Here is a 23455-nt window from a genome sequence, read left to right as displayed (position 1 = left end):
CTTTAACATTAATATAGATTAAAACTAGGGGAAAATGTATGGCATTAACATTAATATAGGCTACTAATACTAGGGAAGAATGTGTATTTCATAGAATCATAGGATTATTTGGGTTGGAATGGACATGAACATCATGTAGTTCCAAGACCCTACCATGGCCCAGAAGAGAATACTAGAAGAAACAATTCAGGCATACTTGCTTTGATAAGATGTCAGTATCTCATCTTTGATTTCATCTAAAGACAAATTAATTACCTTCTATATAACTCTCATTGCAGGGAGCAAAACTACCATGCATAAACATTCCTGTACACAGTTATTGCCTAAAAGGAACATCTTGCTTCCAGGCTGCATGGTAGGGTTTGAATTAGTACCCCTGACTAGAGAAAAAAGAAATACAAGATATTGCTACTTCTGCTTATTGTGGAAGTAACTCAAAACAAAGTAAGATACACAAAGAGATACGCAATAACACAGATACGCAGCCATGTGGATGAAGATTTGTAGGAAAGAAGTGTTTTATACAGAAGATGACAGAAGTGTTTCTGCTCATACAATAAAAGGGGCTTGGAGTGTAATTTTATATGTGGTTTTCTAGCAATTCAAGCTGGTTCCCAAGTGTGATTTTGTGCTGTGTGAAGGAACTAATTTGTCTCAGTGGTAGATACCTGTCTGGTGCTAACAAATGTAATTACATAGACTTTCTGTAAGAAAATACACAGATATGTTTGCACTATTCAAGTCTTAGTATTTTCATTTAATCTGACAAGCAAGCCAGCAAAATTACAAGTTTAAATGGCCCATATCCCCTTTAATTAGCACAAAATTAGCACACAGATGTCCAACCAAGTTTCAAACCAGAACCAGCTATGTGGAAAGGCGGAGTCTGTGCTAGGAATGGAAAGCCACTTCTGACCACTGACATGAGCTCATCTACAGCTCTCTGGGACTGGTGCTACTTTTTCATCACATTTCTCCTGTGTCTGAAAGTGTGACATATGCTGAGTTCAATGCTCTCAACTAACTTTCTGCATTCTCTTCCCTTTTGCTTTTACAAAGCTGTCTAAAAGACCTGCAAATCAGCAACAAGCAGCACAGACATGCAGTGCAGCACTCTTTCCCCCAGTTAATTAAACCACACAAATGAAAAAAAAATAAAAATTATACCTGAATGCCATAACCAGTATCAGTTATGATTCATTTTTAATGGCACTGCCTAATAAGACAGAGGTAAGAGGAAGACACTCCTGCTGAGTTTTGGAAAACAACTATTAAAATTGCATAAACAAAAATTCAATTTCTTTCACTGAAATTTTATTGTCATTTCAGTTTGCATGTATGAATATGCAATCACTCAAAATGTGAAGTCACTTTGGTATCAGTTGGTAAAGAAAATATTAGAAAAAATCAACTTCTTGAACAGAGACACTGAAACCTGTAGAGAAGTGATAGTGTATTCTGTAGGTGGAACTGGAATTAATTTATGCCACAGAGAGAACAGCCCCTTCTCTGCATTTCTTTCCTATAGTTTCATATGGTTGCATTGCAAAAATATCTACATGCATGCAAAAGCACCTATATTAAATATAGAATTAGTCACATTAAAGAAAAAATTGCATTTGGGAATGAATATCATTTAACTTCTCACTAACATATAAAACTGTGCTCCTGGCCTGCCAAGTCTTGGCCAAGCAAGAAATGAAAACACAGAGCTGAATAAAGATTGCATTAATTTCAAGCCTTTGAATATGAAAGCTCAGACACCAGAGATCAAGGATGACTTTGTAAAGTTTTACCATCAGGAAAATTCGCAGACCAGACCTACACCAACCAAGAATTCTCAGGGTACCAGTTACTAAAGCACTGAGTTTGTCCTTTACAAAATAGAATGAGGAAATACAAAAGTGTAGTGTATCAGGTAACAGACAGATGCAAGGTGCACATATGTGTAGCTGGGAAGAAGCAGAAGAAACATAGAGATTGATGTAAGCAACATTAGACCAAGAGATGGATGTTTGCAGATTCTCACACTTCTACATACCGTAATTTGAACTGAGATCGCACTTCCCCATGTTCTATTTGAACCAGTTCATTGTAACAAGCAGTTACGCTGGTGTTCTCCATGAATTGCTGGAAGACAAATCAAGAGTGCATGAAAATAGGCTGGAATAGTTTTAAACTGTTATTTCTGTTTATGCATCTAAAACTTGAACTTTTTAAAGAGAGCTGGCATGAAGCCCACAAGGGTGATTAAGCACCTCTGCTGTGAGACAGGCCAAGAGAGCTGGGACTTTTCAGCCTGAAAAGGAGAATGCTGAAGTGGAGAACATATCAAGGTATATAAATATCTGAAGGGAGACTGTAAGAAGACAGAGCCAGTGGTGGCCAGTGACAGGAGCAGAGGGAGGGAGGGAGGGAGGGAGGGAGGGAGGGAGGGAGGGAGGGAGGGAGGGAGGGAGGGAGGGAGGGAGGGAGGGAGGGAGGGAGGGAGGGAGGGAGGGAGGGAGGGAGGGAGGGAGGGAGGGAGGGAGGGAGGGAGGGAGGGAATTTGGCATTTGTTTCCAAGCAAATATTGCAGCTAAAGTGTTGCCTTTCAAGCAAGGCAAACACCCTGATTCAAGGAACAGCACGGTGGCCTCCCCTGGCCACTCGGTCCATTACCCACAGACACCAATGTGATGGATGGTGAAAATGGCGTTTATTGCTGGAGAATTTGACATTTTATAACCTAGGTCCACTGTGTTACTCCCATCTGCTTTCATCACAGCTAGGTGCTATGGGCTAATTGCAGGAGTCATTACCATACTAAAGAGAAGGGAGGTTACTATCTTTCCATTACATTCCGATACCTTTCGAGCGCCGGGCCTTACTTATACACTAAAGCTCCAAAAATGAAGTAACTTTGCTTCACAAGTAATCTCACTGAGCTGTCACTCTGAATTCAGAAGTGCACACAAGTATATAAAGTAAGAAACATCTTACTATGGTGAAAAATTTTTTTACTCCAGACAGGAGAGAATGTTCTCTCTCTGTTAGGTCTGAAAGGTCTTGTGCTTGGTCCTGCTGAAATCAGAAATTTTATGTTGCTACAAAACAAGTAGATTCTCTGGCTTCAATTAAAGTTTATTGATCAATCACATGCACTGACTTTAGTTATCATAAGAAATGCCTTGTGTTGTCATTAGTTCTCACAGCACAGCTACATGCACAGTCCAGAGTAGCATGCAAGCCTCCAAATAATAGCTTTTAAGAAAACTGCTTTTGCCATGGATGAAAAACAGTGTTTTGGAGACTAGTGCCTCAATCCCAAGTTGTGAGCAAAACGTAAAAAAAATAAAATTAAAAACAACTGGTGGAATGGGTCTGTTCCACTCTTTAATGTTGAGATCTTAAAATACTTTTGTAATGTTCACTTCACACACTACAGAATGCATAGGAAAACAAAAGGTACAGTATCAAGTTGGCAGAAGCAAAGCTGCAAACAATGTTGTGTTTTTGCATATCAAACTGCTTGCAAACAACCTTCTCTTCTGCAGCAGCTTAGACTTAGATTTTTAGTTTTAGGGTGCCTTTTAAATATTCAAATACATTCATGCTAAATTTAAAACAATAAGAACAAATCTATCAATAATATAAAATTTATCCATTATGGCAACCGATTTTATGAAATAGACTTACTAGAATATACTAAGGCTCTTTATAAACTTAATTTTATAGTAGTGCATTTTACTGAAAAAATTTAAGCACTGCTGTTCACAGACAAAACTTTTGGCACAAATCTTTTGCTAGGAATCAAGAATTGCAGCTTATCTAAGTGCTAGCTATGCACTTAACTGTTGTATAGTCTTCTGCAGATGTACAGAATCGCTTTATCTAAGTTCATAGTGCTGATTCTGGTCATTCGCTGGCTGACTCAAAACTGAGAAATCAACTGGGACATGAAAATAGCAGAAAACATTTCTTTTTCTAATTGGTGCTTCTAATGTGACACATGAGTAAGAAGATCTCTGAACTCTCAGATATTAGAAGGCAGACAAAACAATTTCTTTTAAAAAAAGTTTGTATTTATGCAGTACATTTTGATTTAAATAACACATACTCTTAATTTTTTTTTTACTTCATTATAATGGGATTCCACTGTTGTTCTATACAGAACTTAGTACAAGCCACAAGAGCTATAAGCTAGCAGGAATACACCCTTCTTTTGGCTTAGCAATAAGAATAAGTTTTCATATTAAAGACTTTTTTTTATTCCAATCCAGAAAGTTTTAATAGTATCTGGTCAATGAGAATCAACATTTGTTTAGGAAAAGAAGTTCAAAATACAAGACAAGGTTGTAATTCAGTAACTGCAAGCATTAAGATCTCCTGTTTGCTGATTTAAATCATAAAATCAGTCAGGAAGCTAAATCACTTATTCAAGTTAGCCCATCCTAAATAGGCCACCACTATTAGATTTATGAGGCTGAGAGGGAAAAAAAAATCAGCATAATTAATGTACTGGATTAGCAACAGCATTAATACACAAATACAAAAGCTGCTGATGATATAGAGGGAAAATCAGATGTAATACAATACTTTTTTGAGAAGAAGGAAGAAAAACCAGAAATAAGTCAGCATAAAGAAAAACTTACGATTTAAACAGGTACAATTTTCCAAAAAGGAATTTTCATTTTTGCTGCTGAGGAGTGACTCCCCACAAATACCACATCTCTGTTTTAAAAAGGGTATTTTTAAATCTTTGTGTGGTAATGGATTAAGTTCCTAGGGATCCCCATCCGAGCAAAAATAATTCCTATGTCCACTACACAGCAAAAATTAAAACTTTGACATCTGATGCATTTTAAAGTCTTGAAAATAATTCCAGTAGGGAATTATGACATGATGAAAGCTCTCTGATAAATTTGGGACAGCAAGAGAGAGTTGTTAGAGCAGCTGTCAGGTGCAAAAAGATTTTTCTTTCCAAGGCAGAGAGTACCACTGAGCCATGTCCCACAGCCACAGAGTCTCCTCTGACTTTATCCTGCACTACACCTACAGTTTTAATCTAGCTCACAGAACTCATTGCCCTGCGTTGTGTTCAGATGAAATACTAGACCTGAAAAGTAATAAACTTTTCTTTGAAAAATATTAAAGTGAGAGAGGGAGAGAGGGAGAGAGACTACACTAATAAAGCACCAGCATTCTTGGGCTGACCTTTCTCTTAGACTCAGATTTCCAATTTTCAGATCATCTAAGTGCTTCAGAAATGCTTTGGCCTCACAATATCCTTGCAGTAGAGGCAAGATTGTATACCTCTTTTTTTGGGAGATGATTTGAAAATGGTAATTTTGGTTCATGTTCTGCTGTATAAACAAACTTGGACTGAATGTGAGTTAGCTCAGACACTGGACTCAGTATGAGCATAGAAGAATGAGACTTTGCCTTGGTTAATTCCATCTCTTCCCTGATTTTCCTTACTTTAGTTGATACTATATATATCAACAATCAACTATATATACCAGTTAATATACGTATATTTAAGAAAGTATGCACAGTTAATTCTAACTCCACACATGCTTCTTTTGCTCAAGTACACATTGTTCCTTATGAATGGCTAACTTAAAAAATGCAGTTGGTTTATTTCAGAGTAACATAACATTAATATCCATCCAAAGCCACTCACACAAAGGTCTGGAGAGAGTAAGCAACCTAGATTTTCAGAGCTGAGAACTCCCGCCTTTCTGCTGTCTCCTGCAAAGCTCTTTGAGAAACAGTATGAACAGTTATCTTCCCTTCTCCTCCTTGTACAGGACTGTCTCTAACTCTGTACTGAGAAGAATTGGTGCAAACCAACATAACAGATATAATGTGGGGAAAAAAATTCTTCTTCACATCATGAGCTGGACCAGGTTTGTAGTCCTTTTAGAAGAGAAATCCCAGCAGTCTGAGACACACAGAGGGGTCTGGGTGACGAGTCAGCATGCTGTGATAATCAGAGTCCCCCACCCTTGTTTCTAAGTGCAGTCATAAACAAAACCCACCCACTAGCCAGCCAGACCATACAAAGCTAATCTCAGTACAGCTGCTATTCTGAAAGGACTAGCTAGATCACAGAGCTTCTTGTTTCCTATGCTTCTGGAATACAATTTTGAAAATAAAACTAAAGCAACTGCCACTGGTTACTTAACAATAAATTTCTGACAGAAGAGGATGTGTAATTTTCAATTTGATGAAGCAGAAGTGTCAATAATTTATGAAGTTGCTATGTTTTCTGTATTACATAAGCAAATTATACATACCCTATCAAAGCCTGCATCAAGAAGGGGAAGAACAGAAGTCTCTTCTTGGTCAGCAGATCTACAAAACAAAATCACAGAACCACAGAATTATTCAGGTTGGAAAAGACTGTTAAGGTCATCAAGTTCAACCTTTAACCCAGCAGTGCTAAGCCCACCAGTGAACCACTTCCCAAGTGCCATATCCACAAAACCTTTATATACTCTAAGGGATGGAGATTCCACTGTCCTGAGCAACCTGCTCCAATGCTTGCATCCCATTCAGGGAAGAAATTTTTCCTAATGCTCAGTGTAAACCTCTCTTGGCACAACCTGAAGCCATTTCCTCTTGTCAGATCCCTTGCTACTTGGGAGAAAAGACAGACTCTCACCTGGACATAACCTCCTTTCAGGTACCTCTAGAGAGAGTACCTCAGGTACCTCTAGGTACCTGAAGCTCCTTTTCTCCAGGCTGCACAGCCCCAGCCCCCTCAGCTGTTCTTCACAGGACTTGTGCTCCCAACCCTTCACCAGCTCTGTTTCCCTTCCCTGAACTTGCTCCAGCCTCTCAATGTCTTGTAGTGAAGAGCCCAGAGCTGAACATAGGATTTGAGGTGTGGCCTCACCAGTGCCCAGGACAGGGGGACAATCCCTGCCCTGCTCCTGCTGGCCACACCATTGCTGAGCCAGGCCAGGATGCCATTGGCCTTCTTGGCCACCTGGGCACAGCCTGGCTCACGTTCAGCTGCTGCCACCAGCACCCCCAGGTCCTTTCCAGCCACTCTGCCCCAGCCTGTGGAGCTGCCTGGGGTTGTTGTGACCCAAGGGCAGGACCCAGCCCTGGGCCTGGTTGAACCTCACACCATTGGCCTCAGCCCATGATCCGGCCTGTCCAGATCCCTCTGCAGAGCCTTCCTGCCCTCCTGCAGATCAATAACCCACACAGCTTGGTGTCACCTGCAAAATGACTGAGGCTACACTCAATCCCTTGTCCAGGTCATTGATACAGATATTAAGCAGGGCTGGTATATTATTTACTATAAGGGGACACAACATTTGAGGATTAGATGGCATGAATCTGACATAGTTCTCTAAACATAATGAACTCATGAGAAGTGTTTTTCCTTAAATACATATGTAAAATCATGCTGTTACAGAAGTTTGTGCTACAGTCTTCTGTTATAGGTATTTGCAGTTTTTATGCAGCTTGATAATTACTCCTACAGCAAAACTGACAGATCCTCTAGAGAAGTCCTGTATCTCTTTACATACACAGAAGAGGATTGCAAAAAAAAAGCATGAAGAAGATAAAAGACATTCTGTGATATCCTATGAGAAATAATCTAAAAAATATTTATTAAGGTAAAGGTGAAGCTAAGTTGTAAAATCTTGTTCAGCAGCAAATTTTGTTGATTTTCAAATCTTGGTAGTAATAGTTTTCCTGCCACTCTATTTCCTAATATTTTAATTGATCTAGGAAATGAATAAAAGTGGCAATGGATTCAGTAGTGTGCAGGAGTGCTAACAAGGGTATTGGAAGGTATTTGATAAATACAAAAGTTAGTAAGAATTCTTCCTAAATGCATGGGTTATGAATTACTGAATAAGGGTTTAAGGACAACATTCTGGTGAATTTAGCATCAATGGGATTGAAGTTTGCCCCATTACTCAGTTCAATGAGCAATAATTTGTTATTTATCTAGTTATTTCCTTTAGAAGGTAATACACAGCTTTCGGGTTTGGCTTTGTATTTTCCTTCTCTCTTAGAACAGACACGTATCTGTCTGACTTTCTTACTGTACAGCCCATCATGAAGGTGACAAGGGTAATACTAGTTGGCACTAAGGGGAAGTTATCGAACACTCAAATAAAACATCAAACATGATTAGCCCATTTCAGGTGAAAAATACTACATTTACTCTGTAGGACTTGCTAGTAAGATATTGTTAATTAATTAAATTACTTCAATTAGATAACTGTTATAGATAAATAACTGTTCTTATAAAATAAAAAAATCTTTCACAAACCAGTAATACTTACGTGCGTGGAACCACAGCAAGTATTACAGTATGCTCTGATAGCGCTGTAGCACGAATAGACCTGAGGAAACAAAAATTTCTCAGTTCCACTGAATGCTTTCTCAATATTGTTCTGAGTACTTTCACTGAAAATATAAATGAAAGTCAGGACTGAAAGACACCACAGAGGCTAGACAATACAATAGTGCACTGCCAAACCTAACTATCCCCATTTAGACAAACCATTTTCATTTTGCCACCAGATTTCTCATTTTGCAGGTAAGAAGGCAAAAGCTCCAAAACCACAGAGTACAAACATCAGCTTTTCAGACCCACTCTTATGACCTAGTGAAGGTTTCCCCTGTGTACTCAGCTTATCTGGGGCAGACTGCCCTGAACGCATGAGTTGGGAAAGGTCAGTCCACACAAAGCATCTTCAACACCCTTGACTAATTTAAACAATAATCTCTACCCTCTCTCATATTTACCACTGTCCTTCTAGACACTGCAAAATTTTGTTTAGAGGGTGGGAAGTACTTTCAAGGCATGAAAGTAAGAAAAGTGGGCATAGCAAATTACAAAAGACTACAGGTTATTAAATACTGAATAAACAAATTTTTATGTTGCATATTATTGAAAAACCAAAAAATATATGACCAGCTATCAGAAGAACACTCCGTTTGTGTTTTACTGGCTAATAGTCTGTTTTTTTCACTCATCACACTGTTCTGAATAAACAATTTTTATGTTTATCTGTTGGTCTTTTAGACTTAGACCAGTGTAAGTATTTGAGCATTAAAATGCCCCTTGTCATAAACACGGCAAATTTCAGTTCATGGCATACTAGAAGCACAGTATGGTGCAAAATGTATGCTTCTGCTGAAACAGTCTATTTTAGCAAAGGATCCCAATACCAAGCACTATCAATCTTAAAGCAGCTTAGACACAACCATGTGGACTAAAAGAGTGTCTTTTGTGAAGAGCTGGCAGTGCCTGACCTTGTGGACAAACAAACATTCCTTTGAAGTCTGCAGCTTCAGATTTTGCTGCAGCAGTAATCTAGGGAAGAAGCAGCACCCACAGGAGGGAATAGTTTCACAACAACTCTGGCTTATGCTCTGATAGGAGCCCCATGACCTAGAGATAGTTCTACAATTCATCTTTGTCATAGTGTAGCTTTCATATTGTTATTCTCTTAAAGATGCATGCAAACTTCCTGGCCTCAGACCCCAAACTTCCATTTTACTACAATTACAGGTGTTCATTTATTTTTGTTGTTTTTATCTTCCCCCCACTGCCCTTTTCTGGTATAAAATTAAGAGGTTTGGTTTCATACAATGTATTCTGAAGGTTAAGAGAGGCATAAGGTGCTTTAGGTTACCTGCAGATATCTTCTGCATCAAAATATTTGGAGTTCCTGTGATCTATAACAATTATTTCCTGGTGTTTATCCAGGAAACATTCAAGCGCTGACTCCAGAGTCCAGGCAACATTGCACCTGTATCCTGCTCTGTCACAAGCCCACCAGAAACCATTGCTCTGGTTGTCTTCTTTTGCAAAGATCAGCAAAACCTGCAGGGGATGGAAAACAGCAGCACCCCATTAAGCACGTAAAGTAGTCCTCTGCATGGAACAAGTCTTAACAAACACTTCTGCCCTCTGGAAGATTGAGTCTGCTTTAGGAGCGGGAGGCTTGAACCACGGGTTGTAAAATCTTTCTTAATGGATACAGTGGTCATCAATAGATAATCAATAGTTAATTGTTTTAAACAAGGACTGGTATTCAGGACAAAACCAGCTTGCCACACAACGATTTTTCCCTAGCTCCTGTTCCAATTCAATCAGCAACCAGCCAGAGCATTCAAACATCACTGCCATCAGTCCATCCCAGATACACACACTTTTGATTGTAATGAACTGTCTGAAATGCAACTGCCTTAATTATCTGTTATCATCCCTGAAGACATGGGCAAAAAATTAATGCAGTTTTATTTGTTCTTTCTTCTTTAATCACAAAAAACGGTATTAACCAATTTCATTACAAAGCTGAAAAGAACAACAGGCAAGTAGGTATGTACAGGAGAAAAAATATTGTAATGTGAGGATTTTTTACCCAATACATCATACCAAACGGTCCTTAAGATACAAAGTAGTTTAGACAATTTCAACTGAGCACTTAAGGAACTGCTCACATAAATCAGGTAGGAAGTGCTGAGGTGCCACCTTAAGGATCAAGGAGATGCTGTAGGAAGCCTGTTTGCAAACTGACACAAAGAATAGAAGCTGAAAACAGCTATATTTCTGTGCCTCTCATGTAAAAAAAAAAAAAAAAAAAAAAAGTGTTTTTCAGAGAGAATAAATTTTTCATCATCCTTGCCCCATAATGCACAGTTTTTCAGCATCCAATTTATTTATCCGAGTCGTGCAGACATTCTCCATTACAGCTGCACTATTTACCACAGTGAAACTAACCATGCTACCCTGTGTGTCAGATCAAGAAACGGGCTAATTGAGTGCAAATATGCTGTGAAAGAGAGGGCCTCAGAAAGTCAAACGTTTATCCACAGCTATTAAAATTGCACCAAAAGTCAGCAGCCAGAGACTAGTCATGTATAAAGCTAAATCCTGTTCATTTGAAAAATAAAAGTAATCCCCTGACTTTACTGAAACAACCTGTTCGAGAAAAATACGCAAAGTTTTGCTCCAAATGCCTGTAGGAAAGGTCAATAACCTTTATCCAAGCTTGCTTTATGCAGCTGTAGTACATTAATTTCAACACCATCAGTCTAGAAGCTAGAAAAGTTGACAATAGCTTTCCTCTTATCTTTAGCTGTCTTATCTTTAGGATTGTTGAATTCTAAACAATAAAAAAATCAATCATTGTAACTGTGACAGGACAACCAGTCAGAGCTCCATTAAACAATGGAAGAAAATCATATGCTCTGAATTTCTGTAAATATTAAGAAGGTAAAATTTTCAATGCACTGGAAGGTTTTTGATTGCAGTTATCAATACACAGATTTTGTCAGTTTACTGACACTTGACATCTAAAGTAACTGTTGTCACTCTTCCTAATCCCTGGGGTTTTTTCCAGCCATCAAAGTGTTGGAAAGCATTGACGTGGCCAAGCAGCAGATTTTCTGATTCCTGAGTGAAGTCCCGGCTCTGATACAATCTTCTGTTTGGTTCAAACTGCAATTAGTTTTATTTTGTTCCTCGTTTGAAATGTTATGGGGAAAGAAAATTTGAGGGGGGCGGGGGTGGCACATTTTTTGGTATCTTCCTTCTCTCAGCACTCCCAGTTTGGAAATAAAGGACGGGAAAATGCAATAATTTACCAGCTGTAAAATAATGGAGCTTATTTCAGCCATCCAATCTCTCACTGGTAGTTAATTATCAGCATGCAAATCCTTTTTTATTAGAGACAGTTAACTTTAAAAGTTGTTTTGAAGTATTACTACTATGCTTTCTCATTAACATTCGTATGGAGCTTACTAAAAATCATCAAAACATAATGTAACTAGAGGTATATTTAAACAATGCTGTCAAAGTCAAGGCAAAAATATAACAATCCATATAAACCAAATGATCAAGCAAATTCAATCTGTGCTCCTTAAAAAAAAAAACTTCATGTAGTTTTTTTGTGTTTGTTTTTTTTTTTTTCTGCATGATTTGCCAATGTTGCTGTAAAAAGATCATTTTACTCAATGTTGCCATAGTTTAGGAATACCACTGACTTCCTTTGTAGAGGTCTTTCCAATTTTGGTGATGTACTGAAATTTTTACTCTAAGTATTTGCTTCACACAACTATTGCACACCTTGTTCCCAATTTGTTATTCAAATACAGAAAAGGGACAGAAATTTTCTTTATAGAGTTTGAAATACAAGAAACACCAGCTGAGGATAAACAGTCTGCCAAAAGAAAAAAGAAAATTACAGCAACTTAAGAAGTTACTTAATTGTTTTTAAATCATCATATCCCAGCGAGAGACTTTCAAGGTGGAAAAGACATAGTATCTCTGAATAAAGTTACAGAGAGGCTCCTGTTATATTGGAATGAGAGAAGAGAGAAATGCTGTGCATCATCGTGCCTCATTTGCAGCTCATCAGGGAAGATCAGTGTGAATGCTGTGAAAGAGATGATGGCAAATAAATGTCCTAAAAGGTGAGAAAATAGGAATAGGAACATACCCAAACATCTAGGAGCAAATGTTTCTGCAGGAGGATCAGACGCCTTTTTTATGTGAACTTTTAAAATTGTTTATAAAAACCACTGGTCTCCTGTGTCCCCTTTTTCCTGTACTTTCAGCACGTTCATTTCTGAAATCAAACCATTCCTATTTACAAGCCTTGGTACAAGGCTGAGGCAACTGTGCAAGCTGTATATGGGATGTTTGGAGGGCTGGAGTTGGCTGGTTTGCTTTGGACTCTTCCCTTTGCCTCTTAAGGCCAGGAACTCCTGGGTCACAATTCTGCACAAACTAAACCAGATTTTTACTCTGACATATATGGTCATGATGTCCAGTGGAGAATCTATTAAATGGTTTATGGCAGGTCACAGGCACAAGTGAGGTCACTTCTCAGGCAAAAAATATGTGCCACTTCGAGGCTGGCACAGGTGTCCCATAACAGCATAAAACACACCGGAATAAAATGAACTTCGCTAAGAAAAGCCCCAGTGGCAATTGTTTTAACAAACAACTGAACTCCTCAGACAACAGTAAACATGATTAATCATCCACAAATAGACATTTAAAATGTGATATTCAGTAGCTGTTTGCACTGCACAGAGAAACACATAATTGTATTGTCAAGATGGAATAAAAGATTAGCACACATTTTTTAAATGTGCGGATGTGTGCATTACTTGCCAAATTATCTCAGGTAATGTGGCTTGTTCCACAAACAAACAACTTGGGTTTATATAAAGAGTTTTACTTAACTGTAAATTAATTAAGGTATGGCAACTTCTTAAAGGAAAATTCTTCAGTTAATGCTTTTACTTAATAATTTCTGCTTAAAACAGATTCTTTTCTTACACAGATTCTCAGTTTTGAAATGTAAGGACAAAATAACACCCCCATCTGAAGAGATACCAAAAAGAATATCAGTTTTTACAAACAACAAAAATCCAACTTTCCCTTGGGCAAATCCAATTTCTATGAAGCAATATCCTGACAAAAGCACTGAGATGATCACTGCTTGATCTTTCTGAAGATGAACATAATCTAAAATATTTTTTCTGTGAAAAGTTCCACATTTCTATGTTGAAATTCCCTGCAAAACCGAAGGCTGTTCTACTGCTGCAGCTACTGCTCCACAGTCTTATTACAACATTAACAAGTAATTTCATCATATTGAGTCATCATTAAGACCGAATGTAAAGACATACAAATGTAAAGCTTCATGCTGCTTATCTTCCACACACAGGTTTTTCACAGAATGGGTGACTGGTGACCAAATGTCTCTGTATTTTACAGAATTAACTGACCCACAAATTAATTCAGATGAATTATGTATCACTAAAACAATGTTAAAGACTAAAATTATTCAATATCCAATAATCTGAGAATTCCAACATCCACTATAAGCTAAAAAAAAATAACATTTGGCATCTGACACTGTCACAGGAACTAAATATACAGAAAAAGAAGCAAGTATGGGTCCAAGCTGTTGCTCCTTAGCTGAAGTTGAACCTGTCTTGTTGGAGGTCATGTGATTTCTTGGATTAGTGGTCCGTAAAACACAGTTCTCTCTCCTGTTACAGTTCTCTGTCCTGTTCTGCAACACCCAGGAAGAACTGAACTAAATTTCATAAAGCTCTCAGCTTTGGTGTATCAAAACTGAACTGAAGTTTTTAATATCCATAGAGGAAGCTCTTTCCTTTTTTTTGTTTTCTGTTTGATGCACATCCACTCCTACTGGCAGGACAGATACAAGGAATGAGGGGATATTAATGGAAATCTAAAGGTCTTATTTGCCAAGTTAATTTGCACAAAACATACATTACCCATCTCACAGTCCTTGTACAAGTGAAATTAAAGTATTATACTTAACTATAGAGGTTGAGCCCTAATTTCTTCAGCTATTAACACTGAATTGGCTCTCTCAGAAACTGAAGGAGCATCTTACCTGAATTGGGTATTGTGTCAGTCTCATGGGCCCAACTTGTACTTCTGCAGTTGAAGCCTACAAAAAAGAGAAATACAGGTTTTGGGTTTGTTCTTTTTTTTTTCAGTCTGGCTCTTAAGAAGATAGTGTTTTGCATGCAAGAATTAAAGATCAAACAGAACTATGAAAGACATTAAAAGGCACACTGACATATAACTAACAGCCTTAATTTAGTTGCTTTGAAGTGCATCTTACATGATCATCTTTACCAAATTCCTATTTTTGTTTTACTTGCCTGTAAGTTAAATATGTAAATATGTAAGTTAAGTATGGTAGGGTTTTAAATAAGGAAGCAAGAAACACACACTTCCTTTTCCCTCTTTCCCCAACAGAGTACCCAGGTTACATAGGACTTGCTTTTGCTGGAGTCTACAGAAAGCTATTTATCTCTGGCCAAAAGTTATTAATTTGAATGGGAACTTTAATTGAAGTGACATATTCTAAATAATAATAATATTTTAATGGGATTGATAAGGAAATAAGTGACTTTTCAGAAAAGGGAACTGGTTTGGGTTGCAGATTTAAAGTTGTTATTCAGAACCATAGCCTTTACTTTCCAGGTAAAAATATTACTACCATATTAGCCATGACATTTTCAGAAGACATGAGAGCGCCTCATAATTTAAACCTGCTGCAAGAAAGCCAGTACATGTGGGCTGTGGCTTTGTTTGTGTGCTTTGTTTGTTATACTTCTTAGGAGCTGGACCACGTTAATACTTTTTGTGTCTTGATACATTTCAGTACACTTCTCCCTTACACTGCTGATTTGTTTCACTTCAGATCATTAGCTACAGAAGGTTGTTAAGCAACAGAACAATACGTATGTTCTCACACAGGTGCACATACTTCACAAGAAGAGTCTTAAAACCCTTAAAATGTTCATGCATATGGAGAATTAGGTGCAAGTTACCAGACTCCAAAAGGGCAGGTTCTTCGCTTTCCTGGTTACCACTTACCCCAGGAGCCCCAGGTGTAGGTGAGTTAAAGCAATCACCCCGCAAGACATGTAATCTGACCAAAACCCTAATTTCTAGGCACATTCCCAAGGCCATTCCCTGGCACATAGGAATGCTGGAGCCTTATTTCTGTGACATTTTTTCTCTGTGGTACTCATTAGTTTGAGCCTTTTTTACGAGCCATACTTAATGAAAAATGTACATACTTTGAAAAATGTATTTTTCAAAGGAATGTGTATAAACATTTAAAACAGGTGAAGTTCCCAGTATTCTACTCCTTTCTTTAGAGAATACAATACTGTGTTAAGCATTAACAGCCTTGCCTGCATGTGAGACAGTGGCATTATGTATAGCTACAATTGACACGTTGGACTTTCATGCACCACTGCGCATCGATTCTTCTCAGCCCAACAACGTACGTCAGAAGGTGGTAACAGGCAGAACTCCAAAAGATTAAACTACAAAGCCTGCCACTGTTTTCCAAAGCAAAAACTGCCCCCAATATAAGTGTAGTTAACCTCTGCTTTTCTCACAGAAAAGCTTCACTTCCCACTTGAGCTCCTGCTGTAGCAGAATGTAGCTTAGTGCCAGTAAGCGTATCTGAACAGAAATGGAAGGTTAGCACCCATCATCAGCCATGAGTTACCAGTAAGTTAAAGAAACAGTTCTCTGAAAGCTCACAGCTCCTCTTCCCTCCATCCAAGAGAGTAAAACAGCACATTCACACTCCAATGGTACTCAATAGGAAACCCTTAAATAAATCTATAATCATATACTTTGATTAAAAAAAAAAAAGTTCTGAAGTAATCTCATTAGACAAATCTGTAAGACTACACAGCAGACTTCAGTCAGTCTCAGAGCAAAAGTGTATTTTTTGACAATACATAGCTCAAACGTAGTCTCAGAATGTATGGATCAAGAGCATGAGATTCTTCAATGAAAGAAGAATACAGACACATCCATGTATGCTTGGACATAAAACTGATATTTTATTATCCACTTATTAATGCCAGGGAAATATCATGGAACTCACATTGTAAATGAATGCCTTCCACTTTCTACCACTTCAGAAGACATTCGGCATTAGTCACTCTGTATTTTCAGAAATGGAATAACTATGTCCAAGACATAGATCAATGCAGGCAAGTCTATCAAGTCCTTTACAGAGATTACTTTATAGATTAGCCACTTTTCTTATCCTGTTTATTTTAAAACAACAGCAACAAAATAATCCTCTCACTCACTGAGACTCTGACTCAGAGTTTTTCTCCCGGCTGTTTCTGTGTCAGCCTCATGAATAGAAAACACTTGAATAGAAGGACAAAAAATTCAGGGTCTTTCTCTCTCTTCTTCCCTTCCAGATTCAGAGCACTCCTGCCTTTGCTAACAGCAGGAAATCTCGGTGAAAATTAGAAAATCTGAGACCCCTGATGTCCCTGCCCTGCTCAGTGCAGACATGATGGGGTCAGAACCACGGAGTGATGCAGAATAGGTGCTGTTTTACCTTTTTGCTATGTAGTCTTTAAATTCCTAAAATGTTCAATTGTATTACTTATACAATGCACAGAAACAGATGGGGACTGCCAGATTAAGACTGGTAATGAACCTGATTATGGGAAGGATAAATAATCCTTCTCATTAAATACAGCAAAAACTATGTCTGACATCCTCCTTTCTGGTCTTTAAGTTCTGAGTCTTGTTTTCAGACCCTTGAATTTATATGCCAAGCTGCTGTGGGTATAAGTGACTGACTCACTTTTCTCTGTCAAAACTCAGCTAAAGGAGGCAGCAAAAACAAGGACATGTATGCCTGGCCTTCACAAATGTCCTATGAATCTCTCATTCACCTGAAGGAACTCCCAGAGGAATCTACATCTACTACATCTACTACATCTTCTGAACTCCCAGAAGAATCTGACCATGTGGACGTTGTGTATTAGTGATACCGTGACCATATCTCTGTTCATTTCCTCGCTTAAGTGAATATCACATTGCTGATTATTTCCAATTTAAATAAAGCTCTCATTATTTGACTGACTGCCAGGAAGGACTGCTAATAGATCTGCAACCTAAATCAATTAGTGTAGTAGCTCATAATAGACTTTTCTGGTAAAACATGCAGAGACAAGACTGATTCCGAAGAGGCCAGTGAGAAAATTCCCATTTTCAGTGAGCAAAGGACCAGACACTGAAAGAAAAGAAATAATCACCTAGAATTAATACAAGCTTAAAAAAGTGGAAAACTGTTTGTTTTAACATTTTTAGCTGCCCAACATTATTTTCAGTATCACTGTAATCTCCTAAGCAAATTCCACAGGAATCAGCTATGATACAAGTAATTAGACAAAGTCAATAGCACTTTCTTAGCTCTTATGCTTTTGTGTAAATCAGTGATCATCAATTACCTTACTATCATAGCAGTGCCATTAAGCAAATAGCACTTATTACTTCACTGAATTTTCACCTTTCTGAATCACCAGTACAAAAGTCTTTACCCCATTATGGCTGCAGACTTACAGCCCTTGCAGTTTATGAATCATCAATAATTACCAACACGCCACTGTAATTAGTGTTGACTAATCAGTACAGCAAAATCTTCTTGCATAATTCTGTGCTGCTTCAGAGAAACAATAGCAGCTAGAGCCAAGGAAGCAGTGAAGCAAAGGTGTTGGTGAATTCAGTCTCCTGAAAAGGCTCAGGGTGGATGTGCCAGTTGAGAAGTAACAGACAGAGGACAACGTCTCTTTGGACACCCTATTGCCCTGAAGGCTTCCTCTCTTCCCTTTCCCTTTTACTAGCATATCTATTTGTTCAGCTTTGTTGTGTTTTCAGACTGTCCCTTTGGTTCTGCAAGTAGGTAAAAGGAATCTCTTTCTGACCCAGCTTTCACCTCAGCCTTGTGTTCCCCTGGCCGCATCTCTGAATCTTTCCATGGGCTCTTTTTCACTTCCCTCCAGCTCAGTTTCCTCTATCCACAGCTGGTGAATATTGACACTTCAGCCTGTTCCTTGGTTATTACCATTTCCATGTTTGATTGTACCACTATTTTCAACCTCAAGTCCCTTTGCTCTTTGTTTTTGTTTTTTTTTTGCCCGGCCAAACTGCAGCCCACAGCCGTGTATAACTTCAGTCCTGGCCTTAGTCTTGCATGAATTCCCTTATGAGACTCAGGGCCAACATCTGTTATCAAACATCCTTGGCCTGGTGCTGGTGTCCTGCACTTCTGCCTGCTACAGCACACCAGACAAGGGTGCCCAGCTCCCCTTCCACTGTTCAGCAAAGCTACACTCTGTTCTTCCCATTTTTCTCTTTGTTTTGTCTTCCTTAGTAGAACTATATCCCAACCTTTCTCCTCTTTTAGTTTTTAATCACTTCTGGTCTGTTCAACTGCAATCCACGAGCATTTTTGTTTGGTTTAACACTCGGCCACTCTTTCTCTGTTTGGAGTTTCCCTGTCTTTCTTTGTCAGCTTTGATTCTTACAGAGAGCATCACTTGACCTGTTTAGCAATTTCTGTTTATAAAGAAGGGGCAGATGTACAGGAGGAGACTGAAGTGCTCTTTTCACCTCTGAGTCAAAAAGCCCCTAAATGACAATTTGGCAAAGGCTGGGAGACAAAGTAGGATGAATCACTCCTACATTAAGTACTCATACTACTGGAGACTTGGTCCTGAGCTAGATTGTTTTTGGTCTGACTTCCCCACCATTTTTAGAAACCATCTTTCCCTACCTAACTCACTCATTTGACTGACAGCCTCTTTATCCTCTCCACCAGTACAGCAACTCTCTTTCAGGAAGGACTGCTCTCTGGCACCTTGTTGTCAAATTCTGTTAGGTTTTGTAGTTGCTGTTTTTATTTTTTATTTTTTTCCCTGTAAAATCCTCCTTGCTGTGGCTTCCAGTCGATTTTTACAACTGCTTCCTGGGTGGCTCGTGCCCTTCATTTTCCTCGCCCCCACTAGAGGGCTGCCAGCTCACTCTGCTCCACAAGCTGCTCCCCTCTTTCCAGCCGACTGCCACCTTTCCACGGAGTCCAGAGGAGCACTAGGTAGTTGGATAGCTCAGCTGAAGTTAATGCAAGGTCATGCTATTTTATTCTCTGAAAACAATGATCAAACAAACATGCTACTTAGAAGGAATAAAGTTTTATCACTGCTGTTGCAGCCACTGCAGTCTCTGCAAGCACTCCCAACAGAAGCCTGACCCATGGGATACATGGGTAAAAAATACACACATGCATTTGGAAGTGGTGGCCTGTTAACAACATGTGTGACAACACACACTGAGGCATGCAGCATGAAAATACTACATCCACAGGCAACACACAGGACCCCAAATCCACAAGACATGTAGCCTGCATAGGCAGGCTCTATGCGTAGCTCAAGGGCAGCATTCACAAACCTGCATCTGGCTCCTTTTCTGGTTGCTTTTTCAAAAGCAAGCAGAATTGGGCTAAGGCCATATCAATATCCCCAGTTAAATCTATGTCACTGCACACAAGAGAATTAGCAATTTACAGGGGAGCAGAACAAAGTCAAGAGGAAGAACAGCCCTTCCTTCCATGACATCTTTCACCTCTGGGTGATGAAATCCAGCTCCTGTTTTGTACTCTTTGCAAGTCCTTTTCTGACCTTTGTCTGAAAATCATTAAGCCCTAACTTTGCCACCTCCTTCTTCCCCATCAACCTTGCCTTCACTTGGTGGGAGAGCACTCATTTGGCAGTGAAGCATTTGAAACCAAGCATGGTTAGGCATAGAATATCACATATCAGATCCACCAGCTCGCTGCAGTCCCTACATTTCTCCTGTGCATTGAATACCAGCCTGACTGGGTTCCTCAGGGGACCTCCCAAAGAGATGCCTCTGGCTCCAAACTCCACATGTTCTTCAGTGAGAGCCATGTGCCAAGACTTCTTATCTAGGCATGATAAGAGATAATATCATAGGCATGATAAGAGATCTGGTCACCACAGAATCACAAGGTTGGAAGAGACCTTCAAAATCATTGAGTCCAACCCAGCCCTAACACCTCAACTAAACCATGGCACCAAGTGTCACATCCAGTAGTTTTTTTAAACACATCCAGGGATTGTGACTCCATCACCTCACCAGGAAAACCATTGCAATATTTTATCACCCTTTCTATAAAAACCTTTTTGCTAATACACAATCAGTATTTCCCCTGGTGCAGCTTGAGACTGTGTCCTCTCATTCTGTCAGTTGCTACCTGGTGAAAGAGACACCCCCACCTGAGTACACCCACCTTTCAGGAAGTTGTAGGGAGTGATACTAGATAGACCCCTCCTCCGAGTCTACTTTTCTCCAGGCTAAACAGCCCCAGCTCCCTCAGCCATTCCTCACAGGAATGTTTGTGTTCCAATCCCCTCACCAGCCTCGTTGCCTCCTCTGAACGTGCTCAAGCATCTCAATGTCCTTCCTGAACTGAGGGCCCAGAACTGGACACAGAACTCCAGGTGTGACCTCACCAGCGCCGAGTACAGGGGTAGAATGACCCCCCTGCCCCTGCTGGCCACACTATTCCAGGGGCCATTTGGCTTCTTGGCCACCTGGGCACACTGCTGGCTCATGTTCAGCCACTGTCACCAGTACCCCCAGGTCCCTTTCTGCCTGGGCACTGTCCAGCCACTCTGTCCCCAGCTTATAACATTGAAGGGGTTTTTTGAGCCCAAAACTCAGGACTCAGCACTTGGACTTATTAAACTTCATCCCATTGGACTCTGCCCATCCTTCCAACCATTCCAGGTCTCTCTGCAGAGCCCTCCTCCCTTCCAACAGATCAACACACACTCCCAGCTTAATGTCATCTGCAAATTTGCTAATGAAGGACTCAATAGCCTCATCCATGTCATCTATAAAAATATTGAACAAGACTGGCCCCAGCACAGACCCCTGAGGGACACCACTGGTGACTGGCCCCCAGCTGGGTGCAGCTATAAAATACAGTATAAACTGTTCCATCACCTTACTGGGTACTGAGGTCAGGCTGAGTAGCCAGTAATTACCAGGATTCTCATTCCCACTCTTTTTGTGAATGAGCATCACATTGGCCAGCTTCCAGTCATCTGGAACCTCACCAGTGAGCCAGGACTGTTGGTAAATGATGGAGAGCAGCTTCACAAGCTCATCTGCCACTCCTCATCACCCTGGGATGGATCTCATCTGCTCCCATGGATTTATAAACATCTAAGCAGCTCAGCAGGTCTCTGACTGCCTCCTCTTGGATAATGGGGGGACCATTCTGCTCCCTGACACCATCTACCAACCCAGGAGAACAGCTGTCCTGAGGACAAGCCATCTTCCCACTAAAGATTGAGGTAAAGAAGGCATTAAGCACCTCTGCCTTCTCATCTGCAGCTACTAAATTCCCTCCTGCACCCAGCAGAGAACAAAGGCTGGTCTTATGCTTCCTTTTACCATTAATATATTTGTAAAAACATTTTTTACTATCCTTTACAAAAGTTTCTAAATTAAATTTGAACTGAGCTCTGGCCTCTGTAATTTTTTTCCGACATGCCCTAGCAACCCCCTTAAATACTTCCTGAGAGACCTGACCCTCCTTCCAAAGCTGATACATCCTCTTTTTATTCCTAAATTCCTCTAAAACCTCCTTGCTCATCCAGGCTGGATGTTTGCCTCATTGACTCGTCTTTCAGCACACAGGGATAGTCTGCTCCTGTGCCCTCAAGATCTCTGTTTTGAAGAATGCCCCCTTTCCTGGACTTCTTTAAGGGCTGCTTCCCAAGGAACTCTCTGAGGAAGTCTCCTAAATAGGCCAAATTTTGCCCTCTGGAAGTCAAATGTAAAAGTCTTATTGATGCCCCTCTTGTTTCACCAAATATTGAGAATTCTATAATTTCATGATAAGTATGCCCCAAGCTGCCTCCAACCACCACATCTCCCACCAGCTCATCTCTATTTGCAAACAACAGGTCTAACATAGTCCCTCCTCTGGTGGGTAGTCCCTCCCCAGTTCCCTCCCCAGTTCTGGAGACAACAGAAGTCCCCATAAAGACTGCAAAGGAAGAATAATATACCTAAAATTGAACTGAATTTCTATGAATTACGCAGTTGATAACATATTAAGTGTCTAAGTTGGTTGTCATTTTTTGTTTTGTTCTCAGAGTCCGCTTCTAGAACACTTTTTGTGTAAACCTGAAAAGTTCTGTCTCAGAATCAGCTTCCAGAACAGATGTTAAGATTTCTTTCCTCCTTTATTCTCATTCCTCTCTATACAATTTCAAGTAAGAAATTTCAAATAAAAAAGGCTTGTGTTTCAAATAAGAAATTAGAAAAATAAATAGTCAAAACCACAGATCTGCTTCTTCTCTATTTCTCACTCCTTTTTTCCTGCCTGGAACATAAGTCATCAGTTTTTAAGCAAATACAGTCAGTAGTGATCATATTATCTTGCTGTTTCAATTTAAAATCAGTGGTAAGGGAAGAAAAGCAAACCAGGGAGATGCTGGTAAACCTCTGAAGGACATGAGGAAAACTAAAGTCAGTTAGCACCAACAGGTCACAAGTAGTGGATCATCCTTAGGAAAACAAAAATTGAGAAAGAAATGTCAGTGTCAAGCTGACAGAGATTTTAGATGACTTCTTGAACAAGCAAGCTGACTCTTGCAAAATAATCCTATGAGGTCTAATATAATAAATGTGTATCTGATATAAAATGATAACTGAAGAAAGAATATTATTTTAGGACTTTTTACATTCTCTTCACAGTTTGCTAGCAGCTTCCTTGTGAATACATTATCATAATAGGGCAATAGAACAAACAAGCAGAAAACACACTAGTTCAGCCATTATTGTGCTATATTTGGCATACAAATATACCGTTGTTAAACAGCCCAGTTCTGCTCACAGCAGCAGCTACTTTGAGACCTTTCAAGGCTACAAAAGACTCAAAAGCCCTCAATCCATAGAGGGTAGTCCACAACTCATTTATTCCTATAATTTGCAGATTAGGGCTTTTAACAGCATCTGGAAGCAGTCCTGCAGTTTGTAGACACAATTTCTCACCATGCAGAT

The 23455-nt window shown here is 39.5% G+C and overlaps 1 protein-coding gene across 18 annotated transcripts in view; it reads right to left on the bottom strand.

The window, feature by feature from the left end:
• The window catches only part of PDE8B (phosphodiesterase 8B), a 98496-nt gene that overhangs the window by 26009 nt on the left and 49032 nt on the right, over positions 1 to 23455 (bottom strand). For 14 of the 18 annotated variants that reach the window (XM_086869223.1, XM_086869217.1, XM_023944613.2 and 11 more), the window contains 5 exons: positions 14409 to 14465; positions 9657 to 9847; positions 8298 to 8357; positions 6282 to 6339; positions 2042 to 2130 (listed from right to left, as the gene is read on the bottom strand). In XM_086869223.1, the coding sequence (XP_086725349.1) occupies positions 2042 to 2130; positions 6282 to 6339; positions 8298 to 8357; positions 9657 to 9847; positions 14409 to 14435 (425 nt within the window). In that variant the 5' untranslated portion in view covers positions 14436 to 14465. Of the gene's footprint in view, positions 1 to 2041; positions 2131 to 6281; positions 6340 to 8297; positions 8358 to 9656; positions 9848 to 14408; positions 14466 to 17808; positions 18168 to 23455 lie in introns of those variants that run through there. The other 4 variants (XM_023944609.2, XM_023944611.2, XM_086869216.1 and 1 more) reach the window with 3 other exon arrangements.

This window comes from Cyanistes caeruleus, chromosome Z, assembly GCF_971803275.1.
Source record: "Cyanistes caeruleus chromosome Z, bCyaCae1.hap1.1, whole genome shotgun sequence".
NCBI lineage: Eukaryota > Metazoa > Chordata > Aves > Passeriformes > Paridae > Cyanistes > Cyanistes caeruleus.
The sequence above is the reverse complement of the archived record's forward strand: the minus strand, read 5'-3'. Positions and strand labels throughout refer to the sequence as shown.